Source organism: Osmerus mordax, chromosome 1 (assembly GCF_038355195.1).
Source record: "Osmerus mordax isolate fOsmMor3 chromosome 1, fOsmMor3.pri, whole genome shotgun sequence".
Lineage (NCBI taxonomy): Eukaryota > Metazoa > Chordata > Actinopteri > Osmeriformes > Osmeridae > Osmerus > Osmerus mordax.
The window spans coordinates 8,695,401-8,715,791 of record NC_090050.1 but is presented as its reverse complement, the minus strand read 5'-3'; the positions used below and the strand labels follow the sequence as shown (position 1 = coordinate 8,715,791).

The 20,391-nt window shown below is 41.7% G+C and overlaps 1 protein-coding gene across 1 annotated transcript; it reads left to right on the top strand.

The window, feature by feature from the left end:
• Positions 1–1,318: 1,318 nt before the first annotated feature.
• Positions 1,319–20,207, top strand: vstm2l (V-set and transmembrane domain containing 2 like). The gene is made up of 4 exons (XM_067242897.1): positions 1,319–1,436; positions 17,573–17,742; positions 18,638–18,682; positions 18,959–20,207. Exons 1-4 carry the CDS (start codon positions 1,319–1,321, stop codon positions 19,271–19,273), a joined length of 648 nt encoding a protein of 215 aa, XP_067098998.1. The 3' UTR covers positions 19,274–20,207.
• The last annotated feature ends 184 nt before the right edge of the window (positions 20,208–20,391 follow it).

The following is a 20,391-nucleotide window of genomic DNA, read 5'->3' as shown; positions in this document are numbered from 1 at the left end:
ATGTAAGGCGTTACCTCTCTCTGTATGATGAACGATGCTCATGGAGTGTGTTTTATTAATGCCCTGTGTGGGTGTTCAACCACGCCATGGATAGTCGCCAGCAGGCGTGACCATTTAAATTCAAGGGCATCGTTTCCATCGTGATGCCCATTAAGAATCAGGGAGAACTCTGCATATCAAGAAAGAGACAGGTACTATGCTAACAGCAGGAGCATCTAGACATGGTTTGACAATACCTTTACTCCCAGTGTTAAATATTATGACAGAGGGTTGTTCAATGTTTTCCTTATGGAAGTCCATTTCCGCCAGTAAAAGAAAGAAAAAAGAAAGAAAATTGGCTAAATCAAAATTTAGATTCTAAATCGAAATCATGAGATTCTAACCTACATCAAAATGATGATAAAAAGTCATTATTTTTAGATTAAATAGTCGAAATGATGAGATAGGCCCACACAGTGAGCATGTGTTCACTGTGCTCACTTTAACACAATACGGTAGCAGCTTTTTGGCGTACTATAAAGAGCGTATTCAATTTGAAATGAACATGGATTGTGGGTACATTGACTCGGACATTGGTTAGGCCAGGTAGCTGACGGGATCTTCCAGCGCCATACTGGAGCGCATGCGTACTTGGTATCTCATAATTTTGACTTGCCATAGTTCTTTCTGAGACTCGAACTGTTATGGTGAATATTGCTTGATCAGTCAGGCTGCTAGGGTTTACGCCACACATACTACGACTACTAGGCTACTATAACTAACCCCTAAAACGTTACGGGTTTCGTTTTATGTTACAAAAACTATAGATATAGGCTAGTTCTTGGTAAATCGTACCAGTGTGATAACACAGTAGCCTACTAAATTAATAGGCCTATTAGAACTTCATGCACAGTGCCTTTTAATTTGGAAAAAATATAAGGACAGTCATGTCCACAAATGTACAACATTTTTTACTCCGAGTGTCAAAATATAGGAAAATAAATAAAGAATCTATTTTAAAACAATCTAAAAGTTAGCGACAATATAATTAGAGATCCCTCCGCCTAATTTACTTTCCCTGCAAGCCGCTGCACGTCACCAACATTTTCCCCCTCCGCCTCAGTTGGCACATCTTTGCCTGCTTGTCGACACTGTAGGAAACCAGTGGCGCTTTCGATATCGAGCAGCCTGCTGCACCTTTTGCGTGAAAGCGCACTTTTTGTCCTAGAGCTATTTCGTGCATCAGGGAGAATAGACAACCTGGACTGGTGTGGATATTGGTTAATGACCTCCGCCTAATGTGAATTTTCATAGACCACTTGAAACACGAACAAAAGCAATGGGAGCATTTGGTGTGATCATAGGGATTTTACATTATATGGGACTCTATCTTCAACTTAGCACCGCTTTCAAACCGATTGAACATGACGAAGTGGACAATCAGATATCTGGAAACGGTACGGTTTCTACAGTCGTCTAGTAATAATTGTCAATCATTGCTTTGACTTAAAATGAGGCTGAACAATGCTGAATAGTGTGACTGGGTGGGGTTAACTCTATTGTCTCGATGATGATGATTGCTGAGATTATGCCTTTCGATTTAAAGTTGTGATATGTATATATCAAACTATTAGATGTTGAAGATAGGTTACCGCTGCCAGGTTGGATATTACAGGTATTTGATGTGGCCGCATAGTTATAATTGAGCTTTAAAGATTAGTTTAAGAACGTGGATATGGGGCTTTTTAATTTGCTAGGTGACTGAAATATTTGTGTTTGAGATAATTTAGGTAACTTTTAGTTTCTACTTACAATTACATTTGAGCATAGCTCGTTTCATTTTAGTGCTCTATTGTAACCAGTTTATTATATAAACAAATCTCACTGGACTTTTCCTAAATCATATATTTAAAAAGTTACACATACTGCATATCATTCATATCTGCATTTGCTGTTATTAATGTATGTGATCTTGACAGATATATTAGGGTCAAGTTTTGGAACATATGTCTGGAGTAGTAATATCATTGTTGTTTGCTACCCCCTTTATGTGACAGATGTATAATGTAGTCCTAGACTACACTTGACTTCTTAATTTGAGTATCAATCATTGCAAAAGCATTGGCAAATACAATGTTTCCATTGTGCCTGGCATTGATGCCATTCATGCCATCCCACACCTGAATTAACATAACACATTTCCTGTTTCCAGCTGCCCATAAACAATAAACCAGTAGCTGATCTTAAATGCTAAATCAACACACAGCTCACTGCCAGTCAGCTTGCATATTAATGCTAAATGATGAGTCCTGGGGGATGCGGTCACAAATTCATAGGCAGAGCTATACTGTAGTCAGTTTCTCCACAAACTAAACATTTTAAAGCTATGAGCAAAAAAACATAAAATGCAAGCTTGTATTTCATGATTGAGAGAGACAGTTGTTCATGAGGCTCAGAAGATGTGTTGCATTCTTTATGAATCATTAATGCAACTCCACACATATGAAGTGCATCTTGTCTTTCAATGGCAATAGTTGTTTTTCATCTCATGACAATATACCGTTTTTTGGCACTTATAATTTTACTTCTGTTGTCTTTCGTGGGTGGTATTTGACTTTGAGTTTGCTGGATTTATTGTTCTCATTCACAGACAAAACAATGCAAGGGAAGAAAAAAATATGACGAGAATTCATGTTCCTGCAGTTATACATCCACTCTGTCCCCATTATATTAGATGCAGGGGACAAAGTATGGTCCATAGACATGTACCGTTTAAGCTAACTTTAGATTTATCTGACTAAGATTCATTTGATCTGCTTACCGCAATTGCTGGTGGTCAAGTGCACTGGTGGGGTGAGGGTTTAACCATTGTTTTCATTATTCAAAATCAAATGTTGTTCAGAACAGAACCTTACTAATTAGCTAGTATTTGTTGACAATCTCTACCCTGTGGCCACTACCCTGCCATACTGTTGTTGTTTTTTGTATGATCCCATCCTGCAGGCTTCAGTGAATTATATATCTTACTTGCTGTGCTTTATCACTGTGTATTCACTGCTAGTCACAGGAGCTTTCTCTCCTTAGAATGTTAGCTTTGGCCTGATCAATATAAATGAGCGTGGCGTATATGGGTGGTGAATTGACTGCTTGGACTGGTTAGAAAATCAATTAGCATGCATAACTCCCCGAGGAAGTTAATTAAAATGAGGTTTAACTGCTGTGTTCCCTACCCTAATCCATGTCTTCACCTCAAAGTGTGTGTGTGTGTGGGGGGGGGGTTACATTTAGTCATTTAGCAGACGCTCTTATCCAGAGCGACTTACAGTAAGTACAGGGACATTCCCCCCGAGGCAAGTAGAGTGAAGTGCCTTGCCCAAGGACACAACGTCATTTGACACGGCCGGAAATCGAACCAGCAACCTTCTGATCACTATCCCGATTCCCTAACCGCTCAGCCACCTGACTCCCGGGCTATAGAAATGGGCTACTGTAGTCGTTTGAAATTCAAGATAAAAGGATGTACACTAGTCTTACTTCCTGGAAAAAAATATTTTGTTTCACTATTGGAGGAGACCATCTTTCTCGCCAGAATTGAGAGTGGCATCCTCTGAGGTTAAGTAATCCCCACGGGACTTTCTTTTTTTTTATCGGGAAAGACTGGTGGGTTGATAAATTGCCCAGGCGCAAGGGAGCTGTGCCTTCATGTAGAACACAGCGCTTGATGCGGCGTTCCAGAGAGTGCTTGTTAGATTCAGCTCAGGCTCGTTTATTTCCAACCCACAGATAAGTGCATTCAGCTGGGTTATCTCAGTCCCTTGCACCTTCTCCGGCTCAGTCGACGTGTAGGTCTTACACCTGTGCAGCTGGGCGGAACTTTGTATGGAACGTGTCAAAGCAAGGTGATCGGGTCGGGTAGAACAACACCTGTGTGTTGCTCGGTCTTTCACCCCCGACTTCCCTGGGTTTTGGCTGTGGCCTCGACCTGTCAGTCTCACAGAGGTGGGTCACGGAAAACTGCACAGGGCGTGGAGAGATATAGCAAGGAGATAGCATCTGATTATGAGACCTTGTGTTTGTGTCGTCCTCTGCGCGTGCGACCAGCGATGTATAGCCGTGCCTGACACGAAGTGGGAAGTCACGCTGTTCATCGTGCTCATCAGACACCTTCCCCCCCCTCCCCCCCCCCCCGCACCTCCAGTTCCCCGAATCCAAAATCCAGGCTGAGAACAGAATGTTGTCATTCTTGCCACTCGGACGGTTTCACCGTGTGATCGTTGTGCGTGGTGCTGCATCGGCAGTCTCAAGGTGTACACACGATTCATTAGCCTCCAAAGACTCGCGGTTGCTCTGCCAGCCTTCTACTTGGTGTCACTTTAATGAGGATGGCCAGCCTAGGCAGTTTGCTTCTGCTTTCAATTTAACGGCTCTCACATTTGTAGGCAGGTCGACAGATTGGACGCTCTCGTTGGCACTCTGAAGGGCTGTGAAACAACCCTAGTGGGTGGGAGAAGCATAGTGACAGGGCCGCTGAAATGATGTTCAGAGGACCAGCTCAGGAAACAAGAGAGGGATGAGTTAGTATAGAGGAAATATAGAAACCATAATGAGTCGATCCACTCTTTTGACTTGAGAACAGTTGCCCACAAAGAATTGAAGAAGATATTGACTTCTGAAAAGTCCAGTGTGCTCGTTTGACTTGAAGGACAGAAATCCTTTAAGGTGAGTGCACAGTGTTTCAAAGCGCACGGTCAGTAACACAGAGTTAGCCTCCACTGGGGAGCAGTTTTTTGGGGGGTTCAAGAGTCAAATATGCAGACCATGCAGGTTCCAAAAGGACAAAATGCTGTTCCGACAGCTTACCGATTGAATGTGACTAAATAATAAGATAACAGCCAAAAGATTGACACTGCAAATTAGACTGTGACTGCAATACTGGTGAGGAAATCAAAAGAAATGCATCCTGGCTTTGATCACTGGAAAAGAGTCTTCTCTGTGAATTGAGATCACAGGGAGCGTAAAGCGTAGAGGAATAGGTCGGCAGAATGTGACACTTAGCAGCGAGCCTGAGGGATTTAGCTTTGTGTGGGCCTTATCTCTTTCCATACACACCTTGGCTGTAGACTCCCTCACAGGGATAACCTCTGTGCGAGAGGGTCAGTTTGGCTCCAGACTCGGGTTTTGATGTGCAAAAGTGCTGAAGGACTTTTGCCACAGTTGAAGTGTGGTTTGATATTCTTTTTTTATCAATCTTTTATCTTCCTTTACCTGTGGGGTGAGAAAACTAGTCGAAGGGGAAACGTTTGATGGTATTTTTTTTAACAAGCAAATTGAAGTTTAGAAAAGAACAACACGTTCAAACACACCTATCACAGCTTTAAGTATTTTGGTTAAGATAATCTTTAATATAATTTCTACTACCTATTACAGGTTTTATGCACAGTATAGGCATTGCCATAACAGCATTTTTTTAAGCAAGCAAGCCCATATCAAGTTCATCCAAGTGAAAGGCCTTGAAACTTCTTGGAGACACTTGAGATTCCATTACTAGTGTAATGAAAGCCCACGGAGACAGGAATGGCTGGATCTGAGCACAGAGCGCAGGGGTATTTATTATAACAAAAGAAAACAAAAGCAGATACAGGTCCAAAGACAATCTTTTTTACAAAGCACCGTTTCTAGAGATGTAGTTACTTCCAGAGAAGTACGAGTAGGTTTGGCGGAGTGGCAAACAGACAAACAATACCTCACAAAGGGCAGGGTGTGAACGAGCAGTTAAGGTAGTGGTTGTAAGTGGCAGAGGGATAACAGGTGAGTGGAATTTGTAATCAGTACTCCGGGGACTGGGATCTGCTGTGAGGGGTGCATTCATGAAGTCCGGTGTTGGGGTTGCGTTTCCCAGCCTTGTGGAAAGGTTGCAGGAGAGGGGTGGGGACAGGCCTCACAACTAGAAACTTAGATGCACTTCTTCCAAACCCCATGTCAATTCCATTGAAAGCATGCAGCCCAGAGAAAGCCATTCGGGGGAACTGGTTGATTATAGCAGATGGAGGCTCTTCTCTCCAGGGACATCTGATGGAGAAAAGTGACTTATCGGTTGAGCATTACCTTTCCGGCTACTTTGTGTCAACATGCGTCGCTACATCCAAGCGCAACACACTGACGGCAAGGAAGGCAGAATAGCCTCTGTGCCACCTTTCCCGAGGGCTATGAAAAATTCCCTCCCGAGGATGAGTATCAGCTGCAACAGCCAGACAGCTGCTCAGTTGATTTCCGGCCCATTCTTATTTCATTATTTTACCTTCCACCTTGAATACAGGCTGAAGGTCTCGCAAGCGAGTATTTCCCCCAGGACTATTTCTGCCTGCTCGACCCGCTTCTGCCTATAAGCTGAATTGTCTGTTATTGACTTCTTTGTGAATTCCAAGACTATATATCTGTTTATCAGCATTATCATGTTTGTATGTATTTGGTTATGGACTGTCGACAGTAACTGTCTTCCACAGATATCCCTCGCTGGTGTGAGATTGAGGCAGTTTTTTCTTTGTTCACCCTTCAGGCACAGTGGTATTTCATCTGTTTTAGAAACCCTGTCACAATATCTTGCTTATTTGGATCCTTACTGAGCATTGATAATCAACTCAAGCCAATGCAACAAACATTTCAAAGAAAACCTTTCACCAACTCAAACTAAACCCGACTCTATTCAAACCATTTAAGATGCACATTTGACAAAGTTATCTTTAAGTGGAATATGAATATGCTATTTTAGCATTTTCATAGGCAACAATCTACTCACGGTTTTAGAAAACATCCCCTTGGGCCTGCCCTCCTTATTAAACGCATTAATCAACGTAATGTAATTTTTACGCCCAGAACGCCCTATTTAAGAATTATTCACATTCACCTTGAGAGGTTGTGCAAAGATACATTAGCTTCTATTGCTATGCACACAAACTGTTAATATCTCTTTTCCTGTCTCTCCCCCCTCTGGACACGACTCAAATGGAAGCAATGAGTCAATGACCCTTTGATTTTGTGAGCTGTCACCTCAGGGCGGAACCTTTCATTTGAAAAATGTTTGTACTTAGCGGGGAGACGGATTTCTCTGCTGCTCCCAACCACGGTTGTTACATGATATCCTCAAAGCCATGTATCACTTGAAACGTCTCAGTATGTTTTGAAGTGTGGTAGTATGGCCTTCTTAAATCTCACCCCAGGAACTTCCAGATATCGATTTCTGAGTAGACACTGTTCGTAGTTTTTATTCATATCACAAACACAATGCAAGATGAGCAATTAATTGCACAAACTCCCAAATCCAGCAGGATATATCTTACAGGTATTTATTATTAGATCTTTACCTATACCAAGTGAATATCCACTACTTGATTTTACGTCGACTGTCAAATACTTGCCACGGCACAGCCTTTAAGCTGCACAGCTCTGTAACAACACTCAAAGGAAAAGAGATATAAATGGACTAGTAACCATCCACACTCCTTGTGGGACCAGAATGTGTTTGTGGGGTAAGAGAGACAGGTAGTAAAAAGGAGAGCTGCTAACATAAGAACAGGTGAAGAGAATGAGGGAAGAAAGGAATGATTGACAGATTTTTGCTGGTCTCTCAAGGGTGTGGGAAATTCTGAGCCCCAAATTCTTGTTTCCATCCTTTATCTTCAGTTAAAAATATGCACGCCCATGGTACACTCGCTTACACACACAGCTTTGGTGGCACACTTATTAATAACCATGCAATTCTCACACATACTAATTATGGTGCTGTGATTTCACCAGTTTCAAACACATGCTCCATTTGGAGAGAGAGAAGGAGGGAGGGTGAAAGACACTGACAGATTGACCCCACCCTGGCATCTCAGGCTGAATTTATCCATCTAATTTCGCATTGGACTTGCCTGAAGGATGTGAGGGAAAGATATGGAAGGGGGACCTCTGGAGATCGAGCTGTATTCATTTTGTTTATATATTTTATTTCCGCCCTTCTCTCTCAAAGTTTATTTGATTACCCCCCCACCCCCATTCCCTTTTCATTTTTAATGAGGCCTCAGTCAGGAAAATAAGCAGAGCCCTGGTTATATCACAAAACTGGGAGTGGTATGGAGAAAAATGCAGTGTGTGCGGCAGGGTTGTTTAAAAATGCATGTGCTTGCATCTTCAAACGAGCATCTTCCTGCCACTGCCAGGAGAGGATTATGACAACAACGCTTTTATGAGTTTTGTTCTTGGAACTTGCAGAGTTGACCAAATTTGACTTGCATCTACTCAATAGCTGCATATACAAGTCAATTGAGCAGTAAACCAAATCAAAGATATTCAGCATAGCATAGCTTTTCAAGACTTATTCATGTTAAGGTTTATGTTGGTTCGAAATAGCAATTTTCCACCACTGATATTTTCCCTTGGGCTTTTTTTCAGCTGGAAATTTTCATCGAAGCTGACCGCCGTGTCCATCTTGTTGATTCAGCGTCAGGCCAAGGTTAGACGATTGATTTCCCACCTCGCTAATTTGATTTAAAGTCACAAACCTGTCGGATGTTTGCTGAGCAGTCCTGTCAGGACCTGACGTCTGCACAATGCACCCTGGGATACGCTCTGTTTGTCAACAAGTCATGTTTCATGGGCAGGTTGAGGAAGGCTGCCTGCATATTGAGCTGAAAAGGCAATTTGACAACTGTCAGATCGATAAGGCCAAAAGAGAGAGAGAGAGAGGCAGACTGCTTGTCCAGTCGAGGCATGATTTGCTGGTGGTAATGATTTGGGATGCATTCATGGGTGGAGGGGTGAGTGAGAGTGTGTGTGTGTGTTTGGTGTGAATGATGGGTTAAGATCAAGTGGCTTCGTACGTGCATTTCTGGCAGTAATGCTTTAAAAGACCATAGCCATCTATGGAGACCAACACGTTTGGCAATCCAGCAAATGGCAAGCAAACTCCAAATACTCACTGTTACAATACTAATAGTTGTCTCCACCACTGCGTAGGCTAATCATGTCGCCCCTCAGATTTTTTATCGTATAAAGTAACAATGTCAATCTTGAAGATGGCATCAAAGATAGGCACTGTAAGTACCCCTCCCCCCTCATTTCCTTTGTTCCCTTCTCATGCTGCAAAAGCTAATTAGAGTTCCTCCCCTCTCCTCTTAGCAGGTTTGGGTTAGTGGGATAATTAACCCCGGAACGACACTTGCCCCTGCTGTGATAGTCCACGGTCAGCCTCGATGGCCTTGCTGTTCAGATATCCGCTCTCTGATCTGTGAAGATCCACCCTATTTGCCTCGACTGACACTAAAAAATAAGCTTTTTGCGTAAAATACATTTCAGGGTGTCCTCCATATGTTTTGTGCGACTAAATTGAGATTTTATGCTGTTGAAGTGGACATTGGATGTCTCCCCAGGTCAAAACCAGGTCATCGTTGCTAGTCTCTTCGCAAACGTTCTACTTTCAGTAGGTGTTCCGGTGCAGTATTCATTTCCAGTATCTACAAGGTCTACATATGCCAAAACGTATTCATGGAGTCTGTATGTGTCTTCCCAGTAATTACATTTGTGTCTCAACACCAACGGCTGAATGCACCATTGAGAAACCCTTTGTAGTATCCATTTATCCTCTGCCTCAGTTATACGAAAAAAAGAAAATATCTAGCTGTTTTGAATATCTTTCTGGAAAGAAAATAAATAATGTAGGCAATAAATAAATATTTGCATGCCTTGGAAATTGTCCTGGAGCGCCTAACTAACTGGGGAGTTGCACATCCGATTGTTTTTATCAGCAAATGACCATTATTTACATTTATATTCATAAAAAGCCAGCAGATCTTTTGATGATAACCATTATCCTGATCATAACCATTCAGTAAGTGAGTAAAATTTAATTCCTCCAGTCCTTCATTAGACTGAATGCTATTCTAAGGCCTTGTAGAGTAGCACAGAAAACTGAACGAGCTCGGCTGGCCCTGAGCCCACAGTGTTAGCAACAAAAAGAGAGAGCATCCAATAAACAACTGTGAAAAAAAGTTCAGATCACTGGTATAATGGTTCTTTTAAATGACTACTCCTTTCTAGGTTCATTTCTACATGTTAGCTCGTGCATTTGGGTGGTAAGAATAGTGGAGCATTAAAGTTTGCCAGTCTACAAAGAACATACCGATTGATGCCAAACTCAGGCATCAATCGGAATGGTGGATCCCACATAGAAGTGTAGAATTATCCTGGTGTTGCTTTTAACCTTAAAGCACTAACAGAGTAGATTGAAAAGCAGGTGTGAACAAAATGGTAGTTAACTCACTTGAGATACAGATTGGTTGCATTTTCCCAGTGATCCTTTGCATATTACCAGAAGGACAGAATCCTATGTAGCTCATCTGAGCCAACCAAACTCTGTATTTATCTGACTATATCCTTAGAAGTTACTTACGAACCTATAAATATAGATAACGGAACACATAAACAAGTGAACACTAAGGCCCAGTTTCCCAAACATGTATTTTATGTCTAGTCCTAAAGTAAGAGACAGATTCAATGAAGGACTTAATTGAAAAAGGTTTTTGGTCGAGGACTAGGCTTAATCCATGTCTGGGAAACTGGGTCTAAGAGTCTCAAAGCCTTCAATCACATTTCCCTCGTCAAAAATGTTTGGAGAAGGAACTAACTAGGGAAAGTTTATTTTGCACGCAACCATCACTTTCTCTAGGTAGGCTAATCAAACAGATTATTTCCCACCCTGTCTGTGCTTCCCATCCTTTCTCCATCTGCCGAGGATAGGTTTTAAAATGTCTGCCTTTGATCTTTGAAAACAGCTATGGTTCCATGTTCTGGAGAATCTAGCTGGCAGCCTTTTTTTCTGTGAAGTGTATGTGTATGTGTGGGGCTGGAGGCTGGAGGCTAGAGGCTGGAAAGGGGAGAAGGGGTGTGGGGGTGTGGGGTGTGTGTGGGCTGTTCTGGGATTAGTGTGAGAGAATACATCAGAAGGTGTTGGGTACGGGAGGAGGTGGACACACACACACACATGAGTTGAGAGAGCGCACACACAATGAACCCCTTGTAGCCTATACTGCATAGAACCCGAGTCCACGAACGTATACACACACAAACACACACTCAGGCTTAGTCACTAGGGACTTTGAACACCTGCCAGAGCCAGAAGGAATGTCTCCCGGAGCTCCGTTGTGCCACTGGGACTGTGAGAGCATCTCTGGGCTCCAGATAGACAGGGAGACAGAGCAGGTACTGCACACTCAGCGAGAGTGAGAGAGAGGGGGGGGGGGGGGTTGAGGAAACGGAGGGAGAGAGAAGGTGGGCGCGATAAGAAGGAACGAGGGACAGAGGCGAGGTAGCTAAGAAAATGGGGGGGGAAACGAAACCCAGAGGCAAAGGTAGGACAGAGAAAAACGTGAGCGAGAGAGAAATATGGAAGGGGGGGGGGGGAAGAATGTATAACCATGAGTGAAAGTGGACTAAGAAAAGACCTCTTGGCCCCTTGAGAGGCGGATTGCATTTTAACAGCGCGGGAGAGAGGGTGTCAGAGTAGAAACTGTGGGGTGGACCAAGAGAATGAAATGATACACAGTAGGAGAGAGGGAACAGATTTGGAGAGACCGACAATGGAGAAAGAGAATTGAGCTGTAGGTTGGAGAGTTTCTGTCTGGCAGACTGGATAAAACAGCACAGGATTTACCTCCAAGCTTTTAAGACCATCCTCCTGTAGTTAGGAATCCCTAAATTAAGACTTACAGGACCCCCTACATCGCACAGCCCTTCATTTGACTTTTCCTTCAGGCTAACCTGAACCAAACAATGTTAACAAGTCTGTTTTTTATAAACACAAGCCCACATTTCCTCTTGTTTAACATTTATAACTTACTATATAATTAAATATGTAAACACGCTCCTCAACCATATGTATTCCATCTGCCTTGCGCAGTGTCAAACTTGACATTTCTTTATTGAAAGTGGTTGGACCGACGATAATGGGGCCCCCTGGCTAACTGCCAAAATGAGGAAGATAGCATTTCTAGGCATATCTTTATTGGATTTTAAAACCTGAATGTTATAATATAGGTGTGTATCTACGTATGAAAGTACAATGCTGTTACATAACATTTTAAATTAGTATTATATCTACATTTTATTCAAATTCCTGACGAGCGTCGGAGATAACTGGACAATAATGGGACCGCTTACGCTACCCTCCTCCTCCATCATATTTTTATATCTTGCTCTCTTTCTCTTTGACAATGTTGTATGCTGTGTGCTGTAGTAGTCAGTGAAAGAATGACACAGTTTGTGCCTAGTTTGTACAAGCTATGTTTCTATCTTTGGAACAGCACATACAGTACTCCCCAAAAACAATATGTTAAATGAAAGAGGGTGCTAGAACACATTGTTCTTGCTCCCAAAATAAGATTTGGGGATGTTTGAATATTAATTTGTTGATACATTGGCTGAGATATTGGAACCAAAGACCGTACCTGGGTATTGTGTAACACCATATAACACTTATAATGTAAAGAGTTTGGTGTACTGCTCACCCAATTTGTTTTATCTTATTAAGAATGAAGCACAAAAAAAGAAGCAAATCTTTATTCTATTCTTTTTTGTGGATTATATTCTATTGTATTCTTTCTATTCAACTATATTCTAGTTTGGAACAGTACTGACAACAGTAGCCTTGTTTAAATGGACGTATCTTTAGATAGGCCTGCAGTATGTCTAAAATGACAAGCGTATGTTTGGGTCATCCAACTCTGGTAAAGATTCACTCCAGTATTCAGAAGTTCACGTGAATGTGAAATAGTCTCACGAATCAGATGGGAAATGTGTAGTTCCTTCATAAATACAACAAAAAAGTATCCAATAAGTCAATACTGTCTGGCTCAAAATATTACTTTTAACATTGTTACTTTTAAGTGTAGGCCTGATTATGACATGCCAAATGCTCAAATGAATTAATTGTAGATAAACAAATTATGAGCAGTGATTAAGCGATTCAGCGACTAAGCCATTTGTACTTTCACATTTTAATATCAAATCTGTATGAGACAAAAAATAAAGAATATATATATATATTTTTACTGACACATGGTCTAGGACCTAGCAGCATTTAATACATGAATCAAACTTTTGAATAAAGCCTTTATCATGTTCTTCATTCTCCCCCAAAAGGGCTGACACAAACTTCTGTCCCACTTCTTAGTAATTAACTAAAATAAATAGAGGCAAATTAGACTTTCCCAATACCTATGAGAAGACATGCTAAAATCTCCTGTTGAGATGCACATGTTCTCAGACATAGGGCTATTAGCTGTTGGGTTTCTTATCATCAGCACTGATGGTGATCTACTTCCTTTACATTGTGGCTGCGTTCAGATACCCATATTACCATATTGCCTGTAATATGCCTTGAAAAAGATTTTGCAAGCCCTATGTCTCAATACATAGTGGGCCCTATATGTAATACAGTGCACCAAAAATAGCAGGATGTCCTACCACATCCAGTAGCATTTTGCAGTGTGCGAGCAAGCATAAACTAGTTGAAATTGTCTGCCGGCAGTTCTTTATTGTCGGGAGCACATCATTGTCTCGCCGATAGAAACACTATGCAACTGTTGTGAAAAGGGATGGTATTTTCAGTAGCTAGGCTCAAGTGGCTGCCTTCTGGAAAGAAAGAAAAAAGAGCTTCTGAAGACCTAAAGATTTGAAAGAATCAGTCTTAAACCAAACTGAACTGAAACCAAACTCAGGTGTTGCCCCTCCCCAAATCCGATTTCGAGGCAGGGTCAGTAATGTTGTTGAGATGCACGTTTTGTGATGTTTGCTGAAATGATCCTAAATAATTACATCTAAAGGTTTGTCAGTAAAATGAAATGTATCCATTATCTGTAGGAGTCACAGGACTGTAATAAACAAACTGATCATTTCACGATTGCAAAGATTGGATAGGCTTGTCGTTCTGCCTACCTCCTGGCAGTAGTCAGGCAGCACGTTTATGTGTTTTGGGGTAGTGGCTTTGAAGGGAGGGGGTGGGATATTTAGGTTTGAATTCTTCGAACTCAAGCCAAAATGATAAAACTTACATCTAACCCATGTCAAAGGAGGCAAATATATTTAAATACATGTACCACACAAACACCATGTCACATGCATTCATTTTGTTCCAGTGATTCCCAAGCAGACAATGTGACAGATCTATTGTTCCTAAGAAGCTACACAATTCCAAAACTGGCTGTTGTACTCCAGAACTTAAGGTATCAGTTAAATTGCTCATGATGGAGTATGGTTGACATTTGCCTAACCCAAGACACACTTTAGCAGATCAAATTGATCAAAATAGTAGTAGGAATGTTTTACAATAAGGATAAGGCATATAATATGCCTCAGGTCTTAGGTATTGAATTGTTCACTGCCATGGAACAGAAGCATAACATACCATAATTGATATTCCCCACTGTACTCATGGCTGTGTTTGCAGGCAAACCGTCTCATTCAAAGACTTTTAACATGCTATCAGTGGCTACAGTAACAGAGAAATATGATGTGTTTCCTGCCTCAGCACTGTTATGGGAGTGTTGTTCCTGTCCCTCTCTGTGCTTCTTTCCCCCCTCAGTACCCCTCTCACAAATGAGGCCGCTGCCTGGCTGAGTGCGGTGAACCATTGAGGGCACCACTCCGGGGAACTTAGTCAGGCGCTGTTGACCCATCGCCCACCCCACCCCCCCTTTCCTCTTCCTCTTCCTCTGCTCCATCCCCTCTTCCATCCGTTCTTCCATGGCCATCACCCTGGGGCTCTGTGCCACAGACCCACAGGCATGGTGGAATATCAATTACATATTTGGGATCTTTCTCTCCTCTCCTCTCCTCATCAGGCTTAAAGATCCCCAAGTCTTTTTTCTTTTTCTTTTTTATCAGCAGGGGTTCCCTGAAAGAGGATTATTTAAATAACAGAGATTGAGAATAGAGCTCAGAGCTGTCTCCATTTACTTCCGAATCACCTTTGATATTCTCTGTGATGCTTTAAAGGAGTAGTTCATCCAAAACATCAAAGTCACTCACAGACTGTGTTTCGTCAGTTTGACCATTGTCATCTTAAAGCATCAAAGATCAGGCATCAATCTATTTTTGGGGGATATTTATTCAGTGTACGTGCCCACACACTGCATTTACAAGGCTGGTAGCAATTGTAATGTTCGGACTGGAATCTGTGTATAACAGGACTGATTGCATGCTCTCCTATTATTTAAAGTATACAAGGTTAGAAGATATCTGGTAAAGAACATTTAGATGGATTAATCCTGTAAGACGCTGTGAAATTGCCTAGCTAATGGCAAATCCTTAATTTCGTTTTTCATGCATTTCTATCTTTGTATTGAATATTGAGCTGGTTGAGCTGGTGTTTGTTGTGGCTCGATCTCAGTTATTTAATCAAGAAGCTCCTCCAGTACGTATTATTTATATCTCAGTCATTTTAAAGCTGAATGTAATAACAATTAAACCAGTGGGGTTGGAGTCATGCTGATATCCTCCTTTCATTTCCTGTTGAGAATATGAGGTCTATTGAACTGCCAATACTTATAAGATAACAATGATCTCTCGGCTTTTTCAGATGATATCTAGTCCTGGTATGTGATATACTGATATGTCCTGATATGTGTTGATTATTGTTTTAGAATATATGGACTCTGAATAGTGTAACCTAAATGCTTGAAAAACGGTTTTGTGTTCATTGACAGTCAAGTCGGGAATAGCCTGATAAACGTTAAGCTTAAAAACTTCCCTCACAGCACTACTTTTGAGAAGGCATTACCAAGTTTTTCATCTCAAATAATTAAACCCTGCAATACCCCAGAGCATAATACAGCTTCTGACAATAATTCTCTATTGTTAAGTACATAGTCCTATCAAATCTATACTGAGGAAAAGAGAAGGACCTTTGTGATATGACTGTGGAAATCAATGGGGTGTGATAACTTTACAACCTCCTACAGTGTGACCTCTGGTCTAGGTTTCACACGACGTCAAGCAACCACAAAATGTACCAACCATGCACATCATTTCACAATTCATTAACTTCATGATTTGTTGTGAATAAAAATGATTCATGCAATACTAGACAAGCACACTGCCTTTGGATGAAATTGCCTGTTATATGATCATCTGTGGATCCAGAGAGCTGCATGTACTGTTAGACCTAAGGGTTTCCCTCAGCTGTCACTGTGTGCTCATGTACCTCTCTCTAAAGACAAAGTAATCTCCATTTCCAGATGTTGAAACCAAGCTGTCGCGAGACAGTGTGACAAGGTCAGGTTTTGTTTACTACCTAGTTGCTGGTAGCAACATGTCAAATTTGGCTTTTAAATAGAAAAATTATGCGTTCCATACTCAAATGTAGGATACAGTATAGGACAAAATAGACCGGAATATATATATCCGGATCCGTGTATATATATAGACACAGTTCCGAACTACACAGCTCACTAATGCTTTGTTCTTCAACTTGATAATCTTCCATGTGCCAGTTATCCTAATTGTTTCAGTATCTCTTCTTGAGGCTTCTTCCTCAAACACCTCGGCGAACTACGCTTCTTCTGACTCTTCAGTGTGTAAACAAAGCACCATCCATTTCTTTATCTCTGCTAGACTCCTCTCAGGCCGGACATGCGGACGGACTAACTCCGTGGTGGCATTGTCATAAAAGGGATTAAGGACAAATTAGCAATGTGTTTTAAGGAGGCTGGTTAAGAGGATTTAGACAGCGGTTCTTTAATGGCCGCCGGATGTGCAGGGATAGATAAGGGGATATGGAGAAGCTGATGTCTCCATTCTAACCTCGTCTACTTCAGTCCCACAGTGGGATTAGAGAGGACGGCAACCAAGTGACACTGACTCAGCTGAAATGCCTCACATGAGAAACTGACAGTGAAGGACAGTGCTGGAGCAATATACGCAGTGTGGGACTTTTTATGGATTGAAAGAATTTAGGGTCATCCAGAGTATGCTAACTGTTTTTGTGTGGATGTGTAAAGTATTTACTTTTCTGAAGACAAAGCTCTACTTTAACTCATGGACAAAGGATTGAGAGCTTGATCCTCCCTAAAATGTTTACAGAATTGAATACTGGCCTATGAAAGACAGATGCACCATGAATGTGTCAAAAGATGATACTAGTCAAGTGCCTACAATCCACAAGTCAGAGTTTCAACAATTGGTGGGAGCAGGCATCAGTTATCTTATCATTCGGTTTGACATTGGACCCTTCTGAATTGAAGATGTATTTTTTTTCACCCACCTATCACTCTTATCACGTCATCCGCTCAGTCAAATTCTCTCCACCTCCGAAGCAAAAGACCCAAATTCCGCAATGGTTGTCATGTCAACAATGTGCTTTTGACTCAAGTTAAAAATCAGTCTCTCCCCTGGTATGTTTTCTTCAACCCATCAGCCTTTTTTTCTCTTTTCTCTTTTCTCTTTTCTCTTTTCTCTTTTCTCTTTTCTCTCTCTCTCTCTTTCTCTCTCTCTCTCTCTCTCTCTCTCTCTCTCTCTCTCTCTCTCTCTCTCTCTCTCTCTCTCTCTCTCTCTCTCACAGCTCTCTTCACAGAGGTCCCGCATGACATTACGACACAGAGTGGACAGGATGTGGAGATGGCCTGTTCATTTCGAGGCGCCGGCTCTCCCTCCTACTCCCTAGAGATCCAGTGGTGGTACATCAGGAACCATCGAGATTGGCCCCAGAAGCCTGCCTGGACCACCAATCAGGTGAGCTGTTGGGAAACACATGACGTGCAGGGTCATATTGGGGGTGCTCTTGAGTGACAGTCAGTCGCACTTGCATCAGTTTGTTTCTTGTCTTGTGAGAGAGTTATTATTTAGGGCTTTGTTTGATTCTGTCGTTTCAAGTCTTTGGTTAACCATTTGCAAGATTTTAATGGCAGATGTCGGTCAATCTCATAAGCTGTAATCGTAGTTTCAGCAAACACTTTACTGTGTCTGCTTCTGAAATTGAAGTCACCATCCTGAATCCATTTATCTTTGAAGAAGGAAGGCTGCAGCATTTTCTTATCGCCATAGTACTCCACAAAGAGACTTGTTACACTTCTGTGGACAGGACTGAATGGCCCAAATCTACATTAGCTTAACAGTCCAATACAGCAGGTAGAGGAAATACAACATTAGCGGTAGCACCAGGCCCTCGGGCAGTGGAAAGGAATGGATAATTGCTGATTAGCATTCTTAGCGCTGTGGGAGCAGGTTGCCTCTTCCCCAAAGAGGAGGAATACAGAGCCCCCTGTTGAGCTTCTAGACACTATAATTGGCACTGAGGAAAAAATAGATTTTCAAAACCTGTTTTATGCATAATTCATGCCTATGCCCAAAAGAATACCTTACCCTACACGGTCACACACACAAACTTAGACACACTCATGCAACACAACCTCTCAGTGCCCAGAAATAGCTCCTAGCTACAGCAGACACAACAACAGAGATATTATACAAGCTTGAATTTGTTTGTTGACCACAACGGCAAAGCATAGCTGCTGGAGAACAGGAGCTGCTTTTCAAACTTCTGTCATGTAGGTTGTGTAATCCAATACCAGAAGGTAAGATGATTCTAGTGGGTAGTTGTTTACCTGTATGTGTTGATTCCTTCTAGGTGGTGCCCATGGAAGAATTGTCAAAGGATGCTACTAAAATAAGTGTGAGTGGTTTGCCTGTCAACTGTCTATTAGGTTATAAACTATCTAAAAGGCTGATGAGAACTAATCTATTAACACAGCTTATTCTTGACACAGTAATTATAACTAAATGCCTGCACTAATGTGCACCATGTGCTCAATACGCTTTTAATTAACATTTGATACATTTCTAATGAACTTTGTTAAATTTTTGTAATGAATGGTACAAATACTGCGTGCGTAATGAATTGGTTTTCCAACTTGAATGCAATTTGCCTATTAATGTAATTCGCTTCTAGGTGGTGAAGGTGGCGGGGAGCAACATCTCCCATAAGCTTCGTCTCTCCAGCGTCAAGCCGTCAGACGAGGGGACGTACGAATGTCGCGTTATCGACTTCAGCAGCTCTGTGGCACAGCACCACCGGGTCCGGGCCTACCTCCAGGTGGAGGCCGAACGAAGCCAGGGTCACGGGTCGGCGGACACCCAGGCTCAGGAGCACCGGCACAAGGGACAAGGGAGCCCGGTACACCCACACCAAACAGAGGCTCGGGAACTGAAGAGGCGATCGGCCGATGACAGCAACACTGACTGCACTGAGAGCTGTGTTCTTTAGAGAGCTGTGGGTGCTTTAACACAGTTTTGCAGGGGAGATGAAGAGTGCATGTTCCCGATAATCTTAAGAAGGATGGTTATTCTAAACATCTGGAGAGGCCTGGATGAGAAAAAAAAAATACACCTGAACCCTTTTTCCTCCAGTTCAGTGCTTATTTATTAATACGTTTGTCTGTCCGTTATTTATGGTTGAATTGTCAAAGGCAACTGAGGGCGTGGTGGTGTTCTCTTTGTTAATAATGTAATGTTATTTATCATAGTTTTGAGTTACTGTTTTTTGTTGTTCTGGCCTTTGCTGGCCGGAGAATGAGTAAGTGGTTGTGAGATCAGGTTGCTTGGCTGATCTGCACGGGCCGGGGATTTGTCTTGGCAGATAGCACATGGGGGGAAAACTCCTTGTGGATGATAGAATGTAAAGAAGTATGTGATTCTGTCACAGCACCTTGAAAATATGCTTTGTTTTCGGTGACATAATGCTTTCAAATGCTTCATTTGTAAAGGGTCTTTTGTCAAAACACAGGCCTATATGCCAAAAGGCTGTAGAGCTTTGTTGTAAATGCTTTCTAAAGGAGAATGAATGAATACAGTTTAGTTCCATCTTTGTGAAAGGAGTTTTAGAAGTCGTCCTTTGTTTCACGTATTTTGTTTTGATGTTTTGAAAGACAAAAGATCTGTAAAATGGTGTACCTTTCTAAAACACTTCTAGAATGTTCAACGAAATCCAAGCGTATGCCTTCATTGCATTCAACAACTTGTATACTGTCTTCACACTGTACACTTACCTTTCCTATCAGCACTATGAACACAATGTATTTAGTGCTAATTAACCAAATGAGTCATATAACACAACAAACAAGTATGTTAATCCTTGCTTTATGTTAATGTATTCTAAACTAGCTTTGGGGCTTAGCCACAGTTTTTCATTGCACTAAACTCTACAGTATATCATGTTTCTCTTCTTGACTGTTTGTTCTATTATCTAACTGCTACTGTTTAATATATATTCTGTTAAATACATTCATTTGGTGGGAAAATATCTTTGGTCTTTTTTTGGTGAGCATTTTGTCAGTCTACAAAGGACTGTTGTTTGATGTAGAAATCTGTCTGACAGATACCAAA

Excerpts from the sequence above, each read along its gene's own strand:
- vstm2l (XM_067242897.1), top strand. The coding sequence starts at position 1,319 with ATGGGAGCATTTGGTGTGATCATAGGGATTTTACATTATATGGGACTC. Across the intron at positions 17,743-18,637 it reads CTGCCTGGACCACCAATCAG|GTGGTGCCCATGGAAGAATT; the intron begins GTGAGCTGTTGG and ends GATTCCTTCTAG. Across the intron at positions 18,683-18,958 it reads AGGATGCTACTAAAATAAGT|GTGGTGAAGGTGGCGGGGAG; the intron begins GTGAGTGGTTTG and ends ATTCGCTTCTAG.